Genomic DNA, 17,917 nt, shown 5'->3' on the forward strand with positions numbered 1-17,917 from the left:
ACAGCCTCTTGAGTACCTGGGATTACAGGCACCTGCTGCCATGCCTGGCTAATTTTTTTGTATTTTTAGTAGAGATGGGGTTTTGCCATGTTGGTCAGGCTGGTCTTGAACTCCTGACCTCAGGTGATCCACCCGTCTCGGCCTGCCAAAGTGCTGGGATTACAGGCATGAGCCACCACACCCAGCCCTGAAAACAGATTTTTAACCAGAGACCTGCTTCATATCTTTTTTATAATTCTGAGTTGAGCCAAGATTAGTTGTAATTTGGTTTCTGGCAGTAATGCTTACAAGGGCAATATTATTCCCAGACCCAGGATAAAAACCTCTGGTGTGCTTTGACTGCTCATGATACTTCCTGGTGTTTCAGATGTGTATGGAGTAGTAAAATACAGGGCGAGTACCTTACGCTCTGTATTTGATTGGAGCTTCTTGAGTGCTTTGACTATTCCTTCCTAAATCTGAGCTTCTTTGGAATTTCTGTTCCTTTTCTATAAATTTCTTCATGAATTGAAAGCTGCTTAATTAAGATGATATGAGTCAGCTCCCGAAGGAAGAAAGCTCTTATTTGTTTAAATTAGAGGTTTTAAGGATTTATTGGAAACGCAGAGATTAGAGCTTTGTGATTCAAAATAGCCATTTGATGGCTGAAGCAAACTAGGCTCTGTGTATTTCTGGCAGGTTATCCCTTTTCTCCCAGACGTTCTGCTTCCCAGTATTTAAGATTGACTGCAAAATGCAGAACTCAGGGAAACGCTGATATCAGTCTGAGATGAGCCCTGCCATCACGAGGCTGCCAGTACCCCGTGACCAGCGGCACTTTACTGCAAGCCTTAGTCAGAGTACAAAGGGTTCCTCCTTGGTGGTTTTGCTGCAGCTTCAGAGTTTAGCCTGAACTGTAGCAGGATTTTGTAACTTGCACCTTTTTTGAGAAGTCTGACGGAGGTATAATGTCCAAGGACAATTCTTTGAGTAAGTCCTACCAAATATAGGAGGTAGGGAGGACATTTCGCTAGATGGGCCTAGTTCTTTTCTTTTAAAAGCTAGGATTTTAGGTTACCAGGAGCTGGTCTGGGAATGTAATATTTTGAGCCCATATGTCAGTGTTTTTAGAGGAAAATGAAATGGCTCTAAAAATTCCAAAGTAGGAGTAGAAGTGTGGAAATAGGAAAACCATTGTGAGTTAAAACTGATCTAGGGAGCTGAATGACTGGGTGAGGGGAGGGAGATAACTTTTTTAGTGTAGGCTAAATTTTTTACTTCCTGAATTTTTAACCACGTGAATGTATTACTTATTATAAAATATACATTAAAAATAAACTTTTCTTTTTTTTTTTTTTGAGACGGTGTCTCGCTATCACCCAGGCTGGAGTGCAGTGGCTGGATCTCAGCTCACCGCAAGCTCCACCTCCCAGGTTCACGCCATTCTCCTGCCTCAGCCTCCGGAGTAGTTGGGACTACAGGCACCCACCACGTCGCCCGGCTAGTTTTTTGTATTTTTTAGTAGAGACGGGGTTTCACTGTGTTAGCCAGGATGGTCTCGATCTCCTGACCTCGTGATCCACCCGTCTCGGCCTCCCAAAGTGCTGGGATTACAGGCTTGAGCCACCGCGCCCGGCCTATAAAAATAAACTTTTCAAAATAAGTTGAGCTAGAGTCAGGTTGGTCTCTTGTGCATTTAGGTATTAAACTATTTAATTTTAATTTCAGTATACTAAGGATGAATTGTTAGTGTATTTTGTTCATTTTTTACTAATTTATTTTCAAATCTGTTAATTCAGACAGCGTTTCTGGAGATCATGGGGAGTCTGCCTGTCTTGGTACCGTCAACCATGTCTATAGTAATCCTTCTCTTCCACAGTCCCCTGGGGACTCAGAGGAGTACTTTGCCACTTACTTTAATGAGAAGATCGCCATTCCTGAGGAGGAGGTTAGTATCAGGTCCTTGGAGGAGAGCACTATTGTCTGGGGAAAACCTGTGAGTGAAAGATCTGCTGGATGGCTCAGGGTCAGCAGCCTCAGCTCTAATTTTGGCTGGAAGTCTCTGAAAACTGTATATATATATATACACATATACATACACACACACACACACACACACATCTATCTATATCTATCTATCTGCCTATCTATCTATCTATCTATCTATCTATCTATCTATCTATCTATCTATATGTTTTTTTTACAGACAGGATCTTGCTCCGTCATCTAGGCTCCAGTGCAGTGGCACAACCATAGCTCACTGTAGCCTTGAATTCCTGGGGTCAAGTGATTCTCCCACCTCAGCCTCCCCAGTAGCTGGGACTATAGATGGCATGCCACCATGCCAGGCTCATTATTTTTATTTTTGTTTTTAGAGACAGGGTCTCACTATGTTGCCCAGGCTAGTCTTGCACTCCTGGCCTCAAGCTATCCTTCCTCTTGTTCGTTGATGAAAAAGAGTCAAACTCTGGCTGGGCTCAGGCTCACACCTATAATCCCAGCACTTTGGGAGGCTAAGGAAGGAGGATCGCTTGAGCCTAGTAGTTCAAGACCAGCCTGGCCAACATGGTGAAACCTGGTCTCTACAAAAAATACAAAAATTATCTGAGCATGGTGGTGTGCACCTGTAGTTCCAGCTACTCGGGAGGCTGAGGTGGGAGGATCACTTGAGCCCAGGAGGCAGAAGTTGCAGTGAGCCAAGATCATGCCATGGCACTTCACTCTGGGTAACAGAATGAGACCTCCTGTCAAAAACGAAAACCAAAACGAAACAGGTCGGGCGCAGCGGCTCACACCTGAATCCCAGCACTTTGGGAGGTCGAGACAGGCAGATCACCTGAGGTTAGGAGTTCAAGACCAGCTTGGTCAACATGGCGAAACCCTGTCTTTACTAAAGTTACAAAAGTTAGCTGGGTGTAGTGGTGGGTGCCTGTAATCCCAGCTACTCAGGAGACTGAGGCAGGAGAATCACTTGAACCTGAGAGGCAGAGGCTGCAGTGAGCCAAGATTGCACCACTGTACTCCAGCTTGAGTGACAGAGTGAGACCCCATCTCAAAACAAACAAACAAATGTCAAACTGTAAAATATTTAAAGAGGTTTATTCTGAGCCAAATATGAGTGACCAAGGCCCATGACACAGCCCCAGGAAGTCCCGAGAACATGTGCCCAAGGTGGTTGGGTAGCAGCTTGATTTTATACGTTTTAGGGGTCAGAAGTTACAGGCAAACATCAGCCAATATATGTAAGGTGTACATCGGTTCCATCAGGAAAGGTGGGACAACTTGAAGTGGGGAGGGGGCACCTTTCAGGTCAAAAGTGGATTTAAAGATTTTCTGCTTGGAAGTTGATTGAGGCTGGGTGCAGCGGCTCATGCGTGTAATTCTAGCACTTTGGGAGGCTGAGGTGGGTGGATTGCTTGAGCCCAGGAGTTCAAGACCAGCCAGCTTGGGCAACATGATGAGACCTTGTCTCTACTTAAAAAATAAAAAAAAATAGTTGGGTGTGGTGGTGCACACCTGTGGTCCCAGCTACTTTGGAGGCTGAAGTGGGAGGATTGCTTAAGCCCAGGAGTTTGAGACCAGCCTGGGCAACATGGCAAAACCCTGTCTCTACAAAAATAAAAATAAATAAAAAAAGAAATTGGTTGAAAGAATTATTTTCTAAAGACCTGGTCTAAAATGAGGGGCTGTGGAGTGTCTAAAATGAGGGGTTGTGGAGACAAAGGTTTTTATTATGTAGGTGAAGCCTCCACGTAACAAGCTTCAGAGAAAATAGATGTAAATGTCTTTTATCAGACTTAAAAAGGTACCAGACTACTAGTTAATTCTCTCCTGGATCAGGAAAAGACCTGGAAAAGGAAGGAGATTCTCTACATATTCTAGGTTTTGCTCATAAGAGACAGCTTTGCAGGGTCATTTCAAAATATACAAAGAAATATATTTTGGAGTAAAATACTTTGATTTCTTTCAGGGCCTGTTATCTGTCATGTGATGGTATGCTAGAGTCAGGTTGGAATTTGGCATGTTATTGCTATAAGGGATCTGTTTTGTCAGTTTTAAGATCTCTGGTTTTGCTTGTTTGTTTGTTTTGAGAGGGAGTTTCACTCTTGTTGCCCAGGCTAGAGTGCAATGTTGCGATCCCGGCTCACCACAACCTCCTCCTCTCTGGTTCAAGCCATTCTCCTGCGTCAGCCTCCCGAGTAGCTGGGATTACAGGCATGTGCCACCATACCTGCCTAATTTTGTATTTTTAGTAGAGATGAGGTTTCTCCATGTCGGTCAGGCTGGTCTCGAACTCCCAACCTCAGGTGATCCACCCGCCTCGGCCTTCCAAAGTGCTGGGATTACATGTGTGAACCACTGCGCCCACCCGGCCAAGATCTCTGTTTTAATGCTAGTCATTGGTGTCGTTCCAAAGGGAAGGAGGTATAATGAGGTTTGTCTGACCTCTCCCTCCCATCATGGCCTGAACTAGTTTTTCAGGTTTTCTTTGGAATGCCCTTGGTCAAGAAGAGGATACATTCAGTTGATTGGGGAAGCTTAGCATTTTATTTTTGTTGCTCTCCCCACTGTCCCGAGTAGCTGGACTACAGGCACACACCACACACCACCACACCTGGCTTGTTTCCTTTTTAAAATGGTGGCTCTTGTCCTTTTTGGGAAGTGTTTGGGCACAGAGGTACCGATACTGTTATTCTAGTTTTAGAATAAGAGGCTGATGGAATCCGCAAGTAAGGGAGGGGCTCTGACTTAGAAAAGTGGCCAGCTTCTTAATAAAAAGTGGGTGAAATGGAAGTGAAACTTGGACACATGCAATATCTGACATTGTAAATCCTTTTTTCTTGTGAGGCTGGTATTGTTGCTTCATATGTGATAACAGATCAATTAGATCAGTAGTTCAATAGTGATGTTCAGTTTAATCTCTTTTCCTCTCTTGTGTAGTACTCTTGTTTTAGCTTTCGTAAACTCTGGGCTTTCACCGGACCAGGCTTTCTTATGAGCATTGCCTACCTCGATCCAGGAAATATTGAATCCGATTTGCAGTCTGGAGCAGTGGCTGGATTTAAGGTGAACATCTAGTCCTACCCCTGTCCTTTTAAACACACAATACACTCTCATATCCTTTTCTCCACCCTGCATGGTGGATAGTAACCTCAGGGGCTACGTGCAGATACTTCATTGGCAGTGGCTTTTATATGTAAAGTACTTTCCATTTTGTCTTATTTTTATCCACATAGTTTCCTTGAACAAAGGAGAAACTGCATATAGGAGAAACTGAGGCTCAGAAAGGTACAAGGTGACTTAGCAGGTCATGTGCAAAGCCTGATATAGAACTCAAGTCATTTGATTCTTGACCTGGGCTCTTTTCTGAATGCAGTATTTACCACTCATGTTGCCAAACAACTAAACAAACAAACAAACAAACAAAAGCTCAGTTGTTCAATGAGTGTTACAGGATATTTTGTTCTTTTTAGTTGCTCTGGATCCTTCTGTTGGCCACCCTTGTGGGGCTGCTGCTCCAGCGGCTTGCAGCTAGACTGGGAGTGGTCACTGGGCTGCATCTTGCTGAAGTATGTCACCGTCAGTATCCCAAGGTGAGCAATGTACTGTCCTGTTTGTCTCTCACTCATGCCGTAGAATCTGTGTGTCTGGCAGTATGTGCTGGCCTCATTATATAGTGAGACAGTCAAGGACTTGGGGGTCAGTAGCCCTGAAGACAGATGGTACCAAGGGAAATACTGTAGCTCCTCCTGCTGCCAGGCCATGTTTTCCCTGCTCCTTCAAAATCTAACTTAAGACTCGCATTTCCGGCCGGGCGCGGTGGCTCAAGCCTGTAATCCCAGCACTTTGGGAGGCCGAGACGGGCGGATCATGAGGTCAGGAGATCGAGACCATCCTGGCTAACACTGTGAAACCCCGTCTCTACTAAAAAATACAAAAAACTAGCCGGGCGACGAGGCGGGCGCCTGTAGTCCCAGCTACTCAGGAGGCTGAGACAGGAGAATGGCGTGAACCCGGGAGGCGGAGCTTGCAGTGAGCTGAGAGCTGGCCACTGCACTCCAGCCTGGACGGCAGAGCAAGACTCCGTCTCAAAAAAAAAAAAAAGACTCACATTTCCTAGAAGGTTTTCTTAGAAAAACTGTGTTACAATTCACTCTGGTTTCCAGTATCTAGCAATGCCCAGCCCATAGGGAGGAGGATACTCTCTTTGAGCACTTTTATTCATACCTCCATGGTACTCCATCAGTTTGCATTTTATATATCTTCTTTTTTTGTTTGATTTTGCCATCACTTTGTAAAAGTAAGTTTTTTTCCTTTTACTACAAACTATATGTGGCAGGATCTTTGGATTTGCTAATAATTATTTTTCGGTTTCCCTTACCCCCGGGGGCTACACTGTCTACACTGTCCTCTACAGCTTCCTTCTGGACATTTTGGGCCTTTCTTACTGTTGCCTAAGGCAAGAATGAACACTATGTCTGGAATATATTTTTAACTTAGCTTTGTCTTTTGTTTTGTTTCTTTTCCTAGATGTGAGCAAAAAGTATCCTGATCTGCTTTTCAAAAAAATAAAAAATTCTTAGTAATATCCCCATTTACTCTGTTGTGATTATTACACATTTTATGCCTGTATCAAAATATCCCATATGCCCGATACTATATATAGCTACTATGTACCCATAACATTTTTTAAAAACAAACAAAACCTTGGTAATTTATAATCCTTCTAGCTTCTTTTTCTTTCTTTTTATTTTTTGAGATGGAGTCTGAATCTGTCACCCATGGTGGAGTGCAGTGATGTGATCATGGCTCACTGCGGCCTTGACCTCCCAGACTCAAGCGATTCTCCCACCTCAGCCTCTCAAGTCGCTGGGACCACAGGCGAGCACCATCACACCCAGCTGATTAAAATTTTTTTTTTTTTTTGGTAGAGATGAGGTATTACTATGTTACCTAGGCTGGTCTCAAACTCCTAGGCTCAGGCAGTCCTCCCACCACAGCTTCTTAAAGTGCTGGGACGACAGGCATGAGCTGCTGCACCAAGCCTAGCTTCTTTTTCTTCATATATGTTAATAGTTGCTTATTTTATAATAATAATAATTTGTTTTTTTTTTTTTTTTTTTTTTTTTGAGACAGAGTCTCACTCTGTTGCCCAGGCTGGGGTTCAGTGGTGTGATCTCGGCTCACTGCAGCCTCTGCCTCTTGCAGTGAGGCGATTCCAGTGATTCTTTTGCCTCAACCTCCTGACTAGCTGGGATTACAGGCATGTGCCACCATGCCTGGCTAATTTTTGTATTTTTAGTAGAGATGAGGCTTCACCATGTTGATCAGGCTGGTCTCGAACTCCTGGCCTTAGGTGATCCGCCAGCCTTGGCCTCCCAAAGTGCTGGGATTACAGGCATGAGCCACTGTGCCCGGCCCGCTTTTTTTTTTTTGTTGTTGTTGTTGTTTTGTTTTGCTTTGTTTTTTTGAGACAGAGTTTCACTCTTTCACCCAGGTTGGAGTGCAGTGGCGCGATCTTGGCTCACTGCAACTTCTGCCTTCGGTTTCAAGCATTTCTCCTGCCTCAGCTTTCTGCGTAGCTGGGATTACAGGTGCCTGCCACCATGCCTGGCTAATTTTTGTATTTTTAGTAGAGACAGGGTTTAACCATGTTGGCCAGGCTGATCTCAAACTCCAGACCTCAAGTGATCCACTTGCCTCAGCCTCCCAAAGTGCTGGGATTACAGATATGAGATACTGTGCCTGGCCTGTTTTTTTTTTTTTTTTTTAATTAAAATAGGGTCTTGCCCTGTTACCCAGACTAGAGTTCAGTGGTACAATCATAGCTCACTATAACCTTGACCTCCCAGGTGCAAGCAGCCTTCCTACCTCAGTCTCTTGAATAGCTGGGACCACAGGCATGCACCATAATACCCAGCTATTTTTAAAATTTTTTGTAGAGGCAGGGTTTCACCATGTTACCTAGCCTGGGCTCGAACTCCTGGGCTCAAGTAATCCTCCCGCCTGCCTCCCAAAGTTCGGGGATTATAGGTGTGAGCTACTATGGGTGACCTGACAAATGTTTTGGATCCTAGCTATCTGGAGGTGTTTTTTCTGGCTTCAGTGAGTCAGCATAACTGAATTTGATTTTTAGCTGTATTGTTTGGCCAGATTAGTTTGTGACTTCGTTATATGCCACCCAATTCCAACCATCTTCCCTTGAGTCCTTTTGCATATCTGTTCTTTTTCACTTGCTTGGGTATTATTACATTAAAGGTGACGCCAACCTTTTTTGTTGTTGTGGTGGTGGTTTGTTAAGACAGTCTTGCTCTGTCTGTTGCCCACTCTGGAGTGCAGTGGCATGATCACAGCTCACTGCAGCCTTGACCACTGGGGCTCAGGCAGTCCTCCTGCCTCAGCCTCCCAGGTAGTCGGGACTACAGGCGTACGCCATCATGCGTGGATAATTTTTGTCTTTTTTTTTTTTTCTTTTTCTTTTTTTTTTTTGAGGCGGAGTCTCGCTCTGCCGCCCAGGCTGGAGTGCAGTGGCCGGATCTCAGCTCACTGCAAGCTCCGCCTCCCGGGTTTACGCCATTCTCCCGCCTCAGCCTCCCGAGTAGCTGGGACTACAGGCGCCCGCCACCTCGCCCGGCTAGTTTTTTGTATTTTTTAGTAGAGACGGGGTTTCACCGTGTTAGCCAGGATGGTCTCGATCTCCTGACCTCGTGATCCGCCCGTCTCAGCCTCCCAAAGTGCTGGGATTACAGGCTTGAGCCACCGCGCCCGGCCTTTTTTTTTTTTCTTTAATTTTTATTTTGGGTTTGGAGATGGATACATGTGAAGGTTTTTTTGTGTGTGTGTGAAAGCAAGCTTATTAAGAAAGTAAAGGAGTAAAGAAAGGCTATTCCGTAGGCAGAGCAGTCACATATGAAGGTTTGTTACATAGATAAACACGTGTCATGGGGGTTTGTTGTACATATTATTACATCACCCTGATATTAAGCCCAGTACCCAATAGTTATCTTTTCTGCTCCTCTCTCTCCTCCCACCCTCCCCCATCAAGTAGACCCCAGTGTCTGTTGTTTCTGTCTGTGTGTTCATAAGTTCTTATCATTTAGCTCCCAATTTTTGTAGTTTTTGTAGAGATGGGGTTTTTGCCGTGTTGCCCAGGCTGGTCTCAAACTCCTTTGCTTAAGGAATTTGTCTGTCTTGGCATCCCAAAGTGCTGGGATTACAGGCATGAGCCACTGTGCCTGGTCAACCCCAACCTTTTCTTTTTGAGATGGAGTCTCGCTTTGTTGTCCAGGCTGGAGTGCAGTGGCACCATCTCAGCTCACCACGACCTTTGCCTCCCAGATTCAAGTGATTCTCCTGCCTCAGACCCCCAAGTAGCTGGGATTACAGGCATGTGCCACCATGCGCAGCTAATTTTTTGTATTTTTGGTAGAGACGGGGTTTCACCGTGTTGGCCAAGCTGGTCTTGAACCCTGACCTCAGGTCATCCACCTGCCTCAGTCTCCCAAAGTGCTGGGATTACAGGTGTGAGCCACTGTGCCCGTCCTACCCCAACCTTTTCATGTTTGTTTTGTCTTCCCAGCTATGGTCAGGATAGATGTGCTCTTCTGCAATCATTTAATATTCTTTCTTGACCCATATTTTGACCGTATTAGCATCCTTATTCTCCTCTAAAAATTTTAGGATTCTTTTTAGGAAATTAAGTGGATATTAGTAAATGGAAGTTACATTCTTCTCAAGTAGAAAGGAAAAAGAAAAAAGTAAGATCAATTACTGCCTTGACCTTCGTTCACAGGCTCTGCCACGTGGTAGCACAGTTTTCCTTTTCCAGCTGAGAGCCACAGTGCAGTGATCGGCCAAGTGGAGGCATGTTCTGGTATTTCTTCTCTAGTCTGGAGGCTTATAAAGGACTGTTTATGGTTTAGTGCCAAAATGTGAATTCCAAATTGTGGAGGAATTTCTTAGAAGTGATTAATCAGAACCATGTCTTTCTACTGTTTGGTGTTTAGGTCCCACGGATCATCCTGTGGCTGATGGTGGAGCTGGCTATCATCGGCTCAGATATGCAAGAAGTCATTGGCTCAGCCATTGCCATCAATCTTCTGTCTGTAGGAAGGTGAGGGGGTTTTTCTTTAGAAAGTAATCAGTGTTTTGCTGGATTTCAAAGCAGAGATAAAAACAAAAACCCAATTCATTTTTAAGTTTGAAGATTCAACTCAATTGTTATTTCTTCTGTGGAATCTTTCTGGAAACAATTTCTTCTCCCCTGGTAGATGTAGACTCTACATCTTCCATTTCCCATGGTGAGTTATGCTTATGTTTATTAGAATGTGTGGCGTTTTGTATCGCAATTATTGATTTGTATGTTGTTTTATCCCACTAGATGCTATCTTTTTTTTTCTTTTTTCTTTTTTTTTTTTTTTTTTTTGAGACAGAGTCTTTCTCCGTCACCCAGGCTGGAGTGCAGTGGTGTGATCTTGGCTCACTGCAACCTCCGCCTCCCAGGTTCAAGCAATTCTCGTGCCTTAGCCTCTTGAGTAGCTGGGATTACAGGTGCTTGCCACCATGCCCAGCTAATGTTTGTATTTTTAGTAGAGACGGGGTTTCACCACGTTGGCCAGGCTGGTCTCTAACTTCTGACCTCAGGTTTAGGAATGTCCGCCTCAGCCTGCCAAAGTGCTGATATTACAGGTGTGAGCCACTACACCCAGCCCCCACTGGATACTATCTATCTAATCCTATAAAATTATATCCATCTAACTCCATGAGGGTAAGACCCACACTTTTCAGCTTTGTATCCTAAGAGTGACATAGTAGGCTCTCAATTAAAGTTTAAATGAATGTAATTAAGTTGATGCTGTTACCCTACTTTACCCAAGGCCTGGTTTTCTGCCATTGTCCCTCCTCCCTCAAGTCCTAGCTTCTCCAAGTGTTCTTTATCTGGAGAGCTGTTGGGAAGAGAATGTTTTTCAATGTTTCCTTTCTTTCTGTCTCTCTGACTTCCATATATCATCTCTGACCTAGGGTTCCTCTGTGGGGTGGCGTTCTCATCACCATTGCAGATACTTTTGTATTTCTCTTCTTGGACAAATATGGTAAGGAGAGTGGAAATGGGAGGGTCGAAGGAGCTGCTCTCTGTCATGTGGGAGATGGGGAAGTCTGCCTTCTCTGAGCTCATTGCTGCCTTTTTCCTTTAGGCTTGCGGAAGCTCGAAGCGTTTTTTGGCTTTCTCATCACTATTATGGCCCTCACATTTGGATATGAGGCAAGTGGTACAGGGTATTCATTAGCTTCTTAAAATAAGTTTTTGTGGGGTTTTTTTAGCCTTTTATTATAAAAGACAGTAATAATGCTAGTATGGTTCAGTTATAGTGGGTGTATCAACAAAAGCCAATTTATCCCTGGGCCAGTTTTGAAGGAATATGATCCATAGCAAACATTAGTATGCAGAAAGGCCTGCAGGGACTTCCAGGTTTAAAATGACTAGATATTTTAGGGCTTTCCAGACAAGATTCCTTGGTCCCAAGTTGACCATCTGACAACAGAACAGCCATGGATAGGGTTAATTAAGGAAGGGTTTACAGGGTTATTCTTGGCTGTTAACTTAGAGGAGTTCTGCTTTTGCTCATCCTGGTTTATATTAATTGCAGCTTGAACTTTCCCAATATTAAAACAGTTAATGAATTATGTGAGATATCCTGGATATTTCCTGGTTTGTGCCTCAACCCAGAAACTCCTTACAGTCACTAACATTATTTGTAGTACTAGCACCTTTCTTTGTATAGTTCTTATAAACTGATTTCTGCTTACTGGTCTGGCTCTGGCTGAACTTTAGAAAATATATGTAATCTATGGGTCGATTATGCCTCTTGGCCTAAGGCTTCCAAGAGAAATCCTGAACCAGGGAAAAGTATATATGAGAGTGTTTAAGGATGAGTCTCTCACTGCATACGTACTAGTGGCAAACATCAAGTGATTTTTAAATGAACATGGGTGAACAGAAGTATGCTAAGTATGGATAATAAAAATAGATTCTATATTCTTTTTTAATTTTTAGATTTTTATTTATTTATTTTTGAGACAGAGCATTGCTCTGTCATGCAGGCTAGAGTGCAGTGGTGTGATCTTGGTTCACTGCAACCTCTGCCTCTCAGGTTCAAGTGGTTCTTGTGCCTCAGCCTTCCAAGTAGCTGAGATTATGGGTGTGTACCACCATGCCTGTCTAACTTTTTGTATTTTTAGTAGAGATGGGGTTTCGCTGTGTTGGCCAGGCTGGTCTTGAACTGCTGACCTCAAGTGATCTGCCCATCTTGGCCTCCCAGAGTACTAGGATTTCAGGTGTGAGCCACCGTGCACAAGTCCCTTAGTAGCTTTTTCTTTTTTCTTTTTCTTTTCTTTTTTTTTTTGAGATGGAGTCTCCCTCTTTCGCCCAGGTGGGAGTGCAGTGGCATGATCTCGGCTCACTGCAACTTTGGCCCCCAGGTTCAAGCGATTCTCCCGCCTCAGCCTCCCACATAGCTGGGATTATGGGTGCCTGCCACCATGCCTGGTTAATTTTTGTATTTTTCATAGAGACGGGGTTTCACCAAGTTTGCCAGGCTGGTCTTGAACTCCTGACCTCAGATGATCCACCTGCCTCAGCCTCCCAAAGTGCTAGGATTATAGGTGTAAGTCAAGGTGCCTGGCCTTTTTTTTTTTTGAGACAGAGTCTCACTCTATTGCCTATGCTGGAGTTCAGTGGTACAATCTCAGCTCACTACAACCTCCTCCTCCTGGGCTCAAGTGATCCTTCCACCTCAGCCTCCCTAGTAGCTGGGACTATAGGTATACACCACCACACCGAAGTAATTTTTGTGGAGATAAGGTTTCGTTGTGTTGCCAGGCTGCTGTTGAACTCCTGGGCTCAAACAATCTGCCTGCCTTGGTCTCCCGAAGTGCTGGGATTATAGGCATGAGCCACCATACCCAGCCCTTTCTTTAGAATATTAATTACATATCATACACGTATGTTTCACATATCTAAGATGTGATGTAAACTGTCTGGATACTCAGTCTTGAATTCTCTGGCCCCTGGTAGTAAGCCCCTTATGTTGCTTGGTCCTATGATGATTCTGTATTCCTCATTATCGTAGTTGCAGAAGAAAATATTGTGGCCAGGTGTGGTGGCCTGTAATACCAGCACTTTGGGTGGCTGAGGTGGGAAGATTGCTTGAACTTGGGAGATTGAGGTTTCAGTGAGCTGTGATCATGCCACTGCATTCCAGCCTGGGTGACGAGTAAGATCCTATCTCAAAAAATATAAAAATAAAGAAAGAAAGAAGAAGAAGGGGTTTTTTTTTTTTGAGACGGAGTCTCGCTCTGTCACCCAGGCTGGAGTGCAGTGGCCGGATCTCAGCTCACTGCAAGCTCCACCTCCCGGGTTCCCGCCATTCTCCTGCCTCAGCCTCCAAGTAGCTGGGACTACAGGCACCCGCCACCTCGCCCGGCTAGTTTTTTGTATTTTTTAGTAGAGACGGGGTTTCACCGTGTTAGCCAGGATGGTCTCGATCTCCTGACCTCGTGATCCACCCATCTCGGCCTCCCAAAGTGCTGGGATTACAGGCTTGAGCCACCGCGCCCGGCCAGAAGAAGGGGTTTTAAGGGGTAAGGGATGCTAACTGTTCCCTAGCACTATGTTACTCCCCTGTTTCATATTCCTGTAAAGGCTAATCATTGTTATGTTGGTATATAGTATGTTACAGTGAAACCCAGCCAGAGCCAGGTACTCAAGGGCATGTTCGTACCATCCTGTTCAGGCTGTCGCACTTCACAGATTGAACAGGCTGTGGGCATCGTGGGAGCTGTCATCATGCCACACAACATGTACCTGCATTCTGCCTTAGTCAAGGTGAGCAAGGCCCTTATCTCCTTCACCTCGTAGACAGTTCATGGGATCTTTTCCTTCAATTGCAAGGGACACAAAGTTAGTTTACAATCGTTAGGATCATGAAGGAGCAAGGTATTTTCCAAGGCTGGACATTCGTAAACTCCATATACTTAGATGATATTTTTATCACCAGATTGACCAGAGATTACTAACTGCATAAAGCAGGTGGGACTAAAGTTCTTTTTTTTTTTTTTTTTTTTTAATTGAGACAGTGTCTCGCTCTGTTACCTAGGCTGGAGTGTGTGATCTCTGCTCACTGCAAACCTCTGCCTCCCAGGTTCAAGACATTCTCGTGCCTCAGCCTGCCTCAGCCTCCCGAGTACCTGGGATTACAGGCGTGCACCACCACGCCTGGCTAATTTTTCTATTTTTAGTAGAGACGTGGTTTCACCATGTTGGCCAGGCTGGTCTCGAACTCCTGAGCTCAAGTGATCCACCCGCCGTGGCCTCCCAAAGTGCTGGGATTACAGGCGTGAGCTACTGCACCCAGCTGGGACTAAAGTTTTTCATAAAATGTCAGAAGTGCATCAAGTCTCTTGTGTTTAAATTTCAAAAGCTCGAGTGGGCTTATGGAGGTCAGGAGTAAAGAAGCCCAAACAGGCTTTTACCATCAGTATTACGTAATAGCTTGCTGAGAGATTTCAGAAACCTTTATAAATAGGGATATGCACACCTTAGGACTGAAATCAGGTTGTTTTTATAGGTCAGTGGTCCTTCCAGCCACTGAGAGTAACTGAGAGCTCAGTAGTCATTTAGTCTCTGTTCTCTATTTGGGGAATGTACAGTTCAATGAAAGGGCATGAAGTTCTTTTTTCTCCCCCCATATGAAATTCTTAATTGCTCAGTAACTAGGATGTAGGTGAGTGTTGGATCTCTCACATTTTGTCTGGTCAACTGTTTGTCCCCTAAATCTCTCAGCTGACTGTAAACTCCTGAAATGTTACAAGGAAACTTGTTCTAACTGGTCAAAAAGTGACTGCTGTTGTTGTCATTCTAGTCTAGACAGGTAAACCGGAACAATAAGCAGGAAGTTCGAGAAGCCAATAAGTACTTTTTCATTGAATCCTGCATTGCACTCTTTGTTTCCTTCATCATCAACGTCTTTGTTGTCTCAGTCTTTGCTGAAGCATTTTTTGGGAAAACCAACGAGCAGGTGGTGAGTAAGTCAGGGTTATGGGTGGTGGTGAATATGAGGGTAAAGTGAAGACTGCAATGGGATGGGGAAGGAAAATACCTCATTCTAGTGTTAATGTTCAGAAAAAATAATCTGTAGCTTCACCTCTGCCCCCCAAAATCACCATGCACCAGTCAGAGTCTACAGTATGGGGGTAACCAAGCCTGGACCCTCTTTCTCAGCTTTTGTTTGGGAGTAGTCAACAAACAGAAAACAGAAACTGTGATGATGACAGACTTTGTCTGTCATTTTGAATTCTGTATCAATCTTGATTTCTGATTACCTATGTAGTGTTTTTTTTGAGATGGAGTCTTGCACTGTCATCCAAGCCTGGAGTGCAGTGGCACAATCTTGGCTCACTGCAACCTCCGCCTCCTGGGTTCAAGTGATTCTCCTGCCTCAGCCTCCTGAGTAGCTGGGATTACAGGTGCCTGCCACCATACCCAGCTAATTTTTTGTAATTTTAGTAGAGATGGGGTTTCCCCATGTTAGCTAGGCTGCTGTCAAACTCCTGACCTCAAGTGATCCGCTCGCCTTGGCCTGTCAAAGTATAGGGATTACAGGTGTGAGCTGCTGTGCCTGGCCTGCCCGTGTAGTTTTGATCACCATTTGTTTCCCATCTATGGAACCGCTGACTCCTCTGTCTGCTTTGACTGAGGATTCTATTCTGGGTGTTCTCTCATGTCCGAAGCCTTCTTCAGAGCCTCTCCTCCTGTCATCATTTAAAGTACCCCAGCGTTTGTACATTATTATCATGCACACTGTAACTCAGTGAAGATTTTTGATGACCTGTGGGTGTAGAAGGATTATAGAGGAAGATCCTAGATGACATTGCTGCCAGTCTCTGCCCACATCACAGCATATATCCAGTGTTCAATGTTTTCCCTCCAGCCTACCTCTCATAGGTGACTGTGTATGATATGTAGGAGAGCTCTTATTTGGTCCTTGCTTCTGAAACAAAAGTTGCTTTTGAACTGCTTTGGGTTCTAGGTTGAAGTCTGTACAAACACCAGCAGTCCTCATGCTGACCTCTTCCCTAAAGATAACTCGACACTGGCTGTGGACATCTACAAAGGGGTAAGCATGTTTGGATTTGTGATCTTTGTTCCTGAATCAATATTTTTAGCATAGTATCTGGTCTTTTTTGTGACTTCACTTTAGATGTGAGCATATCTCCTCTGGAGTGTCATTTATTTCAGAACTCCAGACGCCAGACAAGCGTTTTGGATTAAACGGGAAGGAATAGAGGCTCAGTTGAAAAGATGCATTATACAGGCCAGGTGCGGTGATTCACGCCTGTAATCCCAGCACTTTGGGAGGCTGAGGCGGGTGGATCACTTGAACTCAGGAGTTCAAGACCAGCCTGGCCAACATGGTGAAGCCCTGTCTCTACTAAAAAAGAAATGCAAAAATTAGCTGGGTGTGGTGGTGGGCACCTGTAATCTCAGCTACTCAGGAGGCTGAGGCAGGATAATCGCTTGAACCTGAAAGACAGAGGTTGCAGTGAACCGAGATTGGGCCACTGCACTCCAGCCTGGGCGACAGAGTAAGACTCTGTCTTTAAAAAAAAAAAAAAGAAAAGGAAAGAAAAAAAAGATGCAGTATACACCCCAGCTTTTTTTTTTTTTGAGACAAGGTCTTGCTCTGTCACCCAGGCTGGGGTGCAGTGGCTTGATTACGGCTCACTGTAGCCTCCGCCTACCCGGCCCAAGTGATTTGCCCATCTCAGTATTTTGGGTAGTGGGACTACAGGCAAGCACCACCATGCTTGGCTAATTTTTTTTTTTTTTTTTTTTTTAAGATGGAGTTTTGTTCTTGCGCCACCACGCCCGGCTACTTTTGTATTTTTAGTAGAGATGGAGTTTCTCCATGTTGGTCAGGCTGGTCTCGAACTCCTGACCTCAGGTGATCCACCCCCACTCGGCTTCCCAAAGTGCTGGGATTATAGGTGTGAGCCACCATGCCTGGCCTTAATTTTTTTTTTTTTTTTTTTTTTTTTTTTGTAGAGTCAGGGTTTTTGCCTTGTTGCCCAGACTTGTCTCGAACTGCTGGGCTCAAGGGATTCTCCGACCCTGGCCTCCCAAAGTCCTGGGATTACAAGTGTGAGCCACCCCCCCCCCAGCCCCAAGAAAGTGTTCTTAGTAAAGTGTTTTTACTGGAGTCTCTCAGTTCTTTTATGCTGGTTACATTGTGATCCTCCAACAGTAGAATATATGGTGTGTAGCATTTCCCACATTTATTTGATATTTACCTGTACTTCTGCTGCCATTTTCCAGAGTAGTGTGTAAAGGAATATAATTTGGGGAATGTGGTGTAGACCTCTTCTTTTTCTTTTCTTTTTTTTTTTTAATATTTAAGATGGAGGTTTAGGAGCTTGGAGAAAAGGAAGGAGTAGGCAGAGAAACAAAGGAACATCCAGTGAAGTTTAGATTGAAAGCTTCTAGAATGAGGTCAGGACTTGAGCCTAGCTACTGGCACAGTGCCCAGCACGGCACTTGGCGTGGGTGGTGCATAGCAAGGAAGAAGGGAGAAATGCCACAGGGAGCCACTGTTTTGGATGTTGTCTGAGCAGATTATTGACACAATCATATCCTTCGTCTTGGCCTCTCACAGGGTGTTGTGCTGGGATGTTACTTTGGGCCTGCTGCACTCTACATTTGGGCAGTGGGGATCCTGGCTGCAGGACAGAGCTCCACCATGACAGGAACCTATTCTGGCCAGTTTGTCATGGAGGTATGTGCTGGTGTAGGATAGAGGGAGGTAACACAACCCTTTTGTTGCTTCTTTTTTTTTTTTTTGAGATGGAGTCTCACTCTTGTCACCCAGGCTGGAGTGTAATG

General features: G+C 44.6%; 1 protein-coding gene across 5 annotated transcripts in view; it reads left to right on the forward strand.

Moving 5' to 3' along the window:
- The window catches only part of SLC11A2 (solute carrier family 11 member 2), a 52,754-nt gene that overhangs the window by 19,407 nt on the left and 15,430 nt on the right, over positions 1 to 17,917 (forward strand). For 4 of the 5 annotated variants that reach the window (XR_004059596.1, XM_010385332.1, XM_010385333.1 and 1 more), the window contains exons 3-12: positions 1,779 to 1,927; positions 4,921 to 5,046; positions 5,454 to 5,573; positions 9,987 to 10,093; positions 11,002 to 11,072; positions 11,175 to 11,242; positions 13,709 to 13,864; positions 14,901 to 15,059; positions 16,068 to 16,154; positions 17,691 to 17,810. Coding sequence is in view for 4 of the 5 variants with exons in the window: in XM_010385332.1 (XP_010383634.1) it covers positions 1,779 to 1,927; positions 4,921 to 5,046; positions 5,454 to 5,573; positions 9,987 to 10,093; positions 11,002 to 11,072; positions 11,175 to 11,242; positions 13,709 to 13,864; positions 14,901 to 15,059; positions 16,068 to 16,154; positions 17,691 to 17,810 (1,163 nt within the window). In the remaining variant the exon portion in view is untranslated. The remainder of the gene's footprint in view (positions 1 to 1,778; positions 1,928 to 4,920; positions 5,047 to 5,453; positions 5,574 to 9,986; positions 10,094 to 11,001; positions 11,073 to 11,174; positions 11,243 to 13,708; positions 13,865 to 14,900; positions 15,060 to 16,067; positions 16,155 to 17,690; positions 17,811 to 17,917) is intronic. The other variant, XM_030939088.1, reaches the window with a different exon arrangement.

The sequence above is a fragment of the Rhinopithecus roxellana genome, chromosome 10 (genome assembly GCF_007565055.1).
Source record: "Rhinopithecus roxellana isolate Shanxi Qingling chromosome 10, ASM756505v1, whole genome shotgun sequence".
Taxonomy (NCBI): Eukaryota; Metazoa; Chordata; class Mammalia; order Primates; family Cercopithecidae; genus Rhinopithecus; species Rhinopithecus roxellana.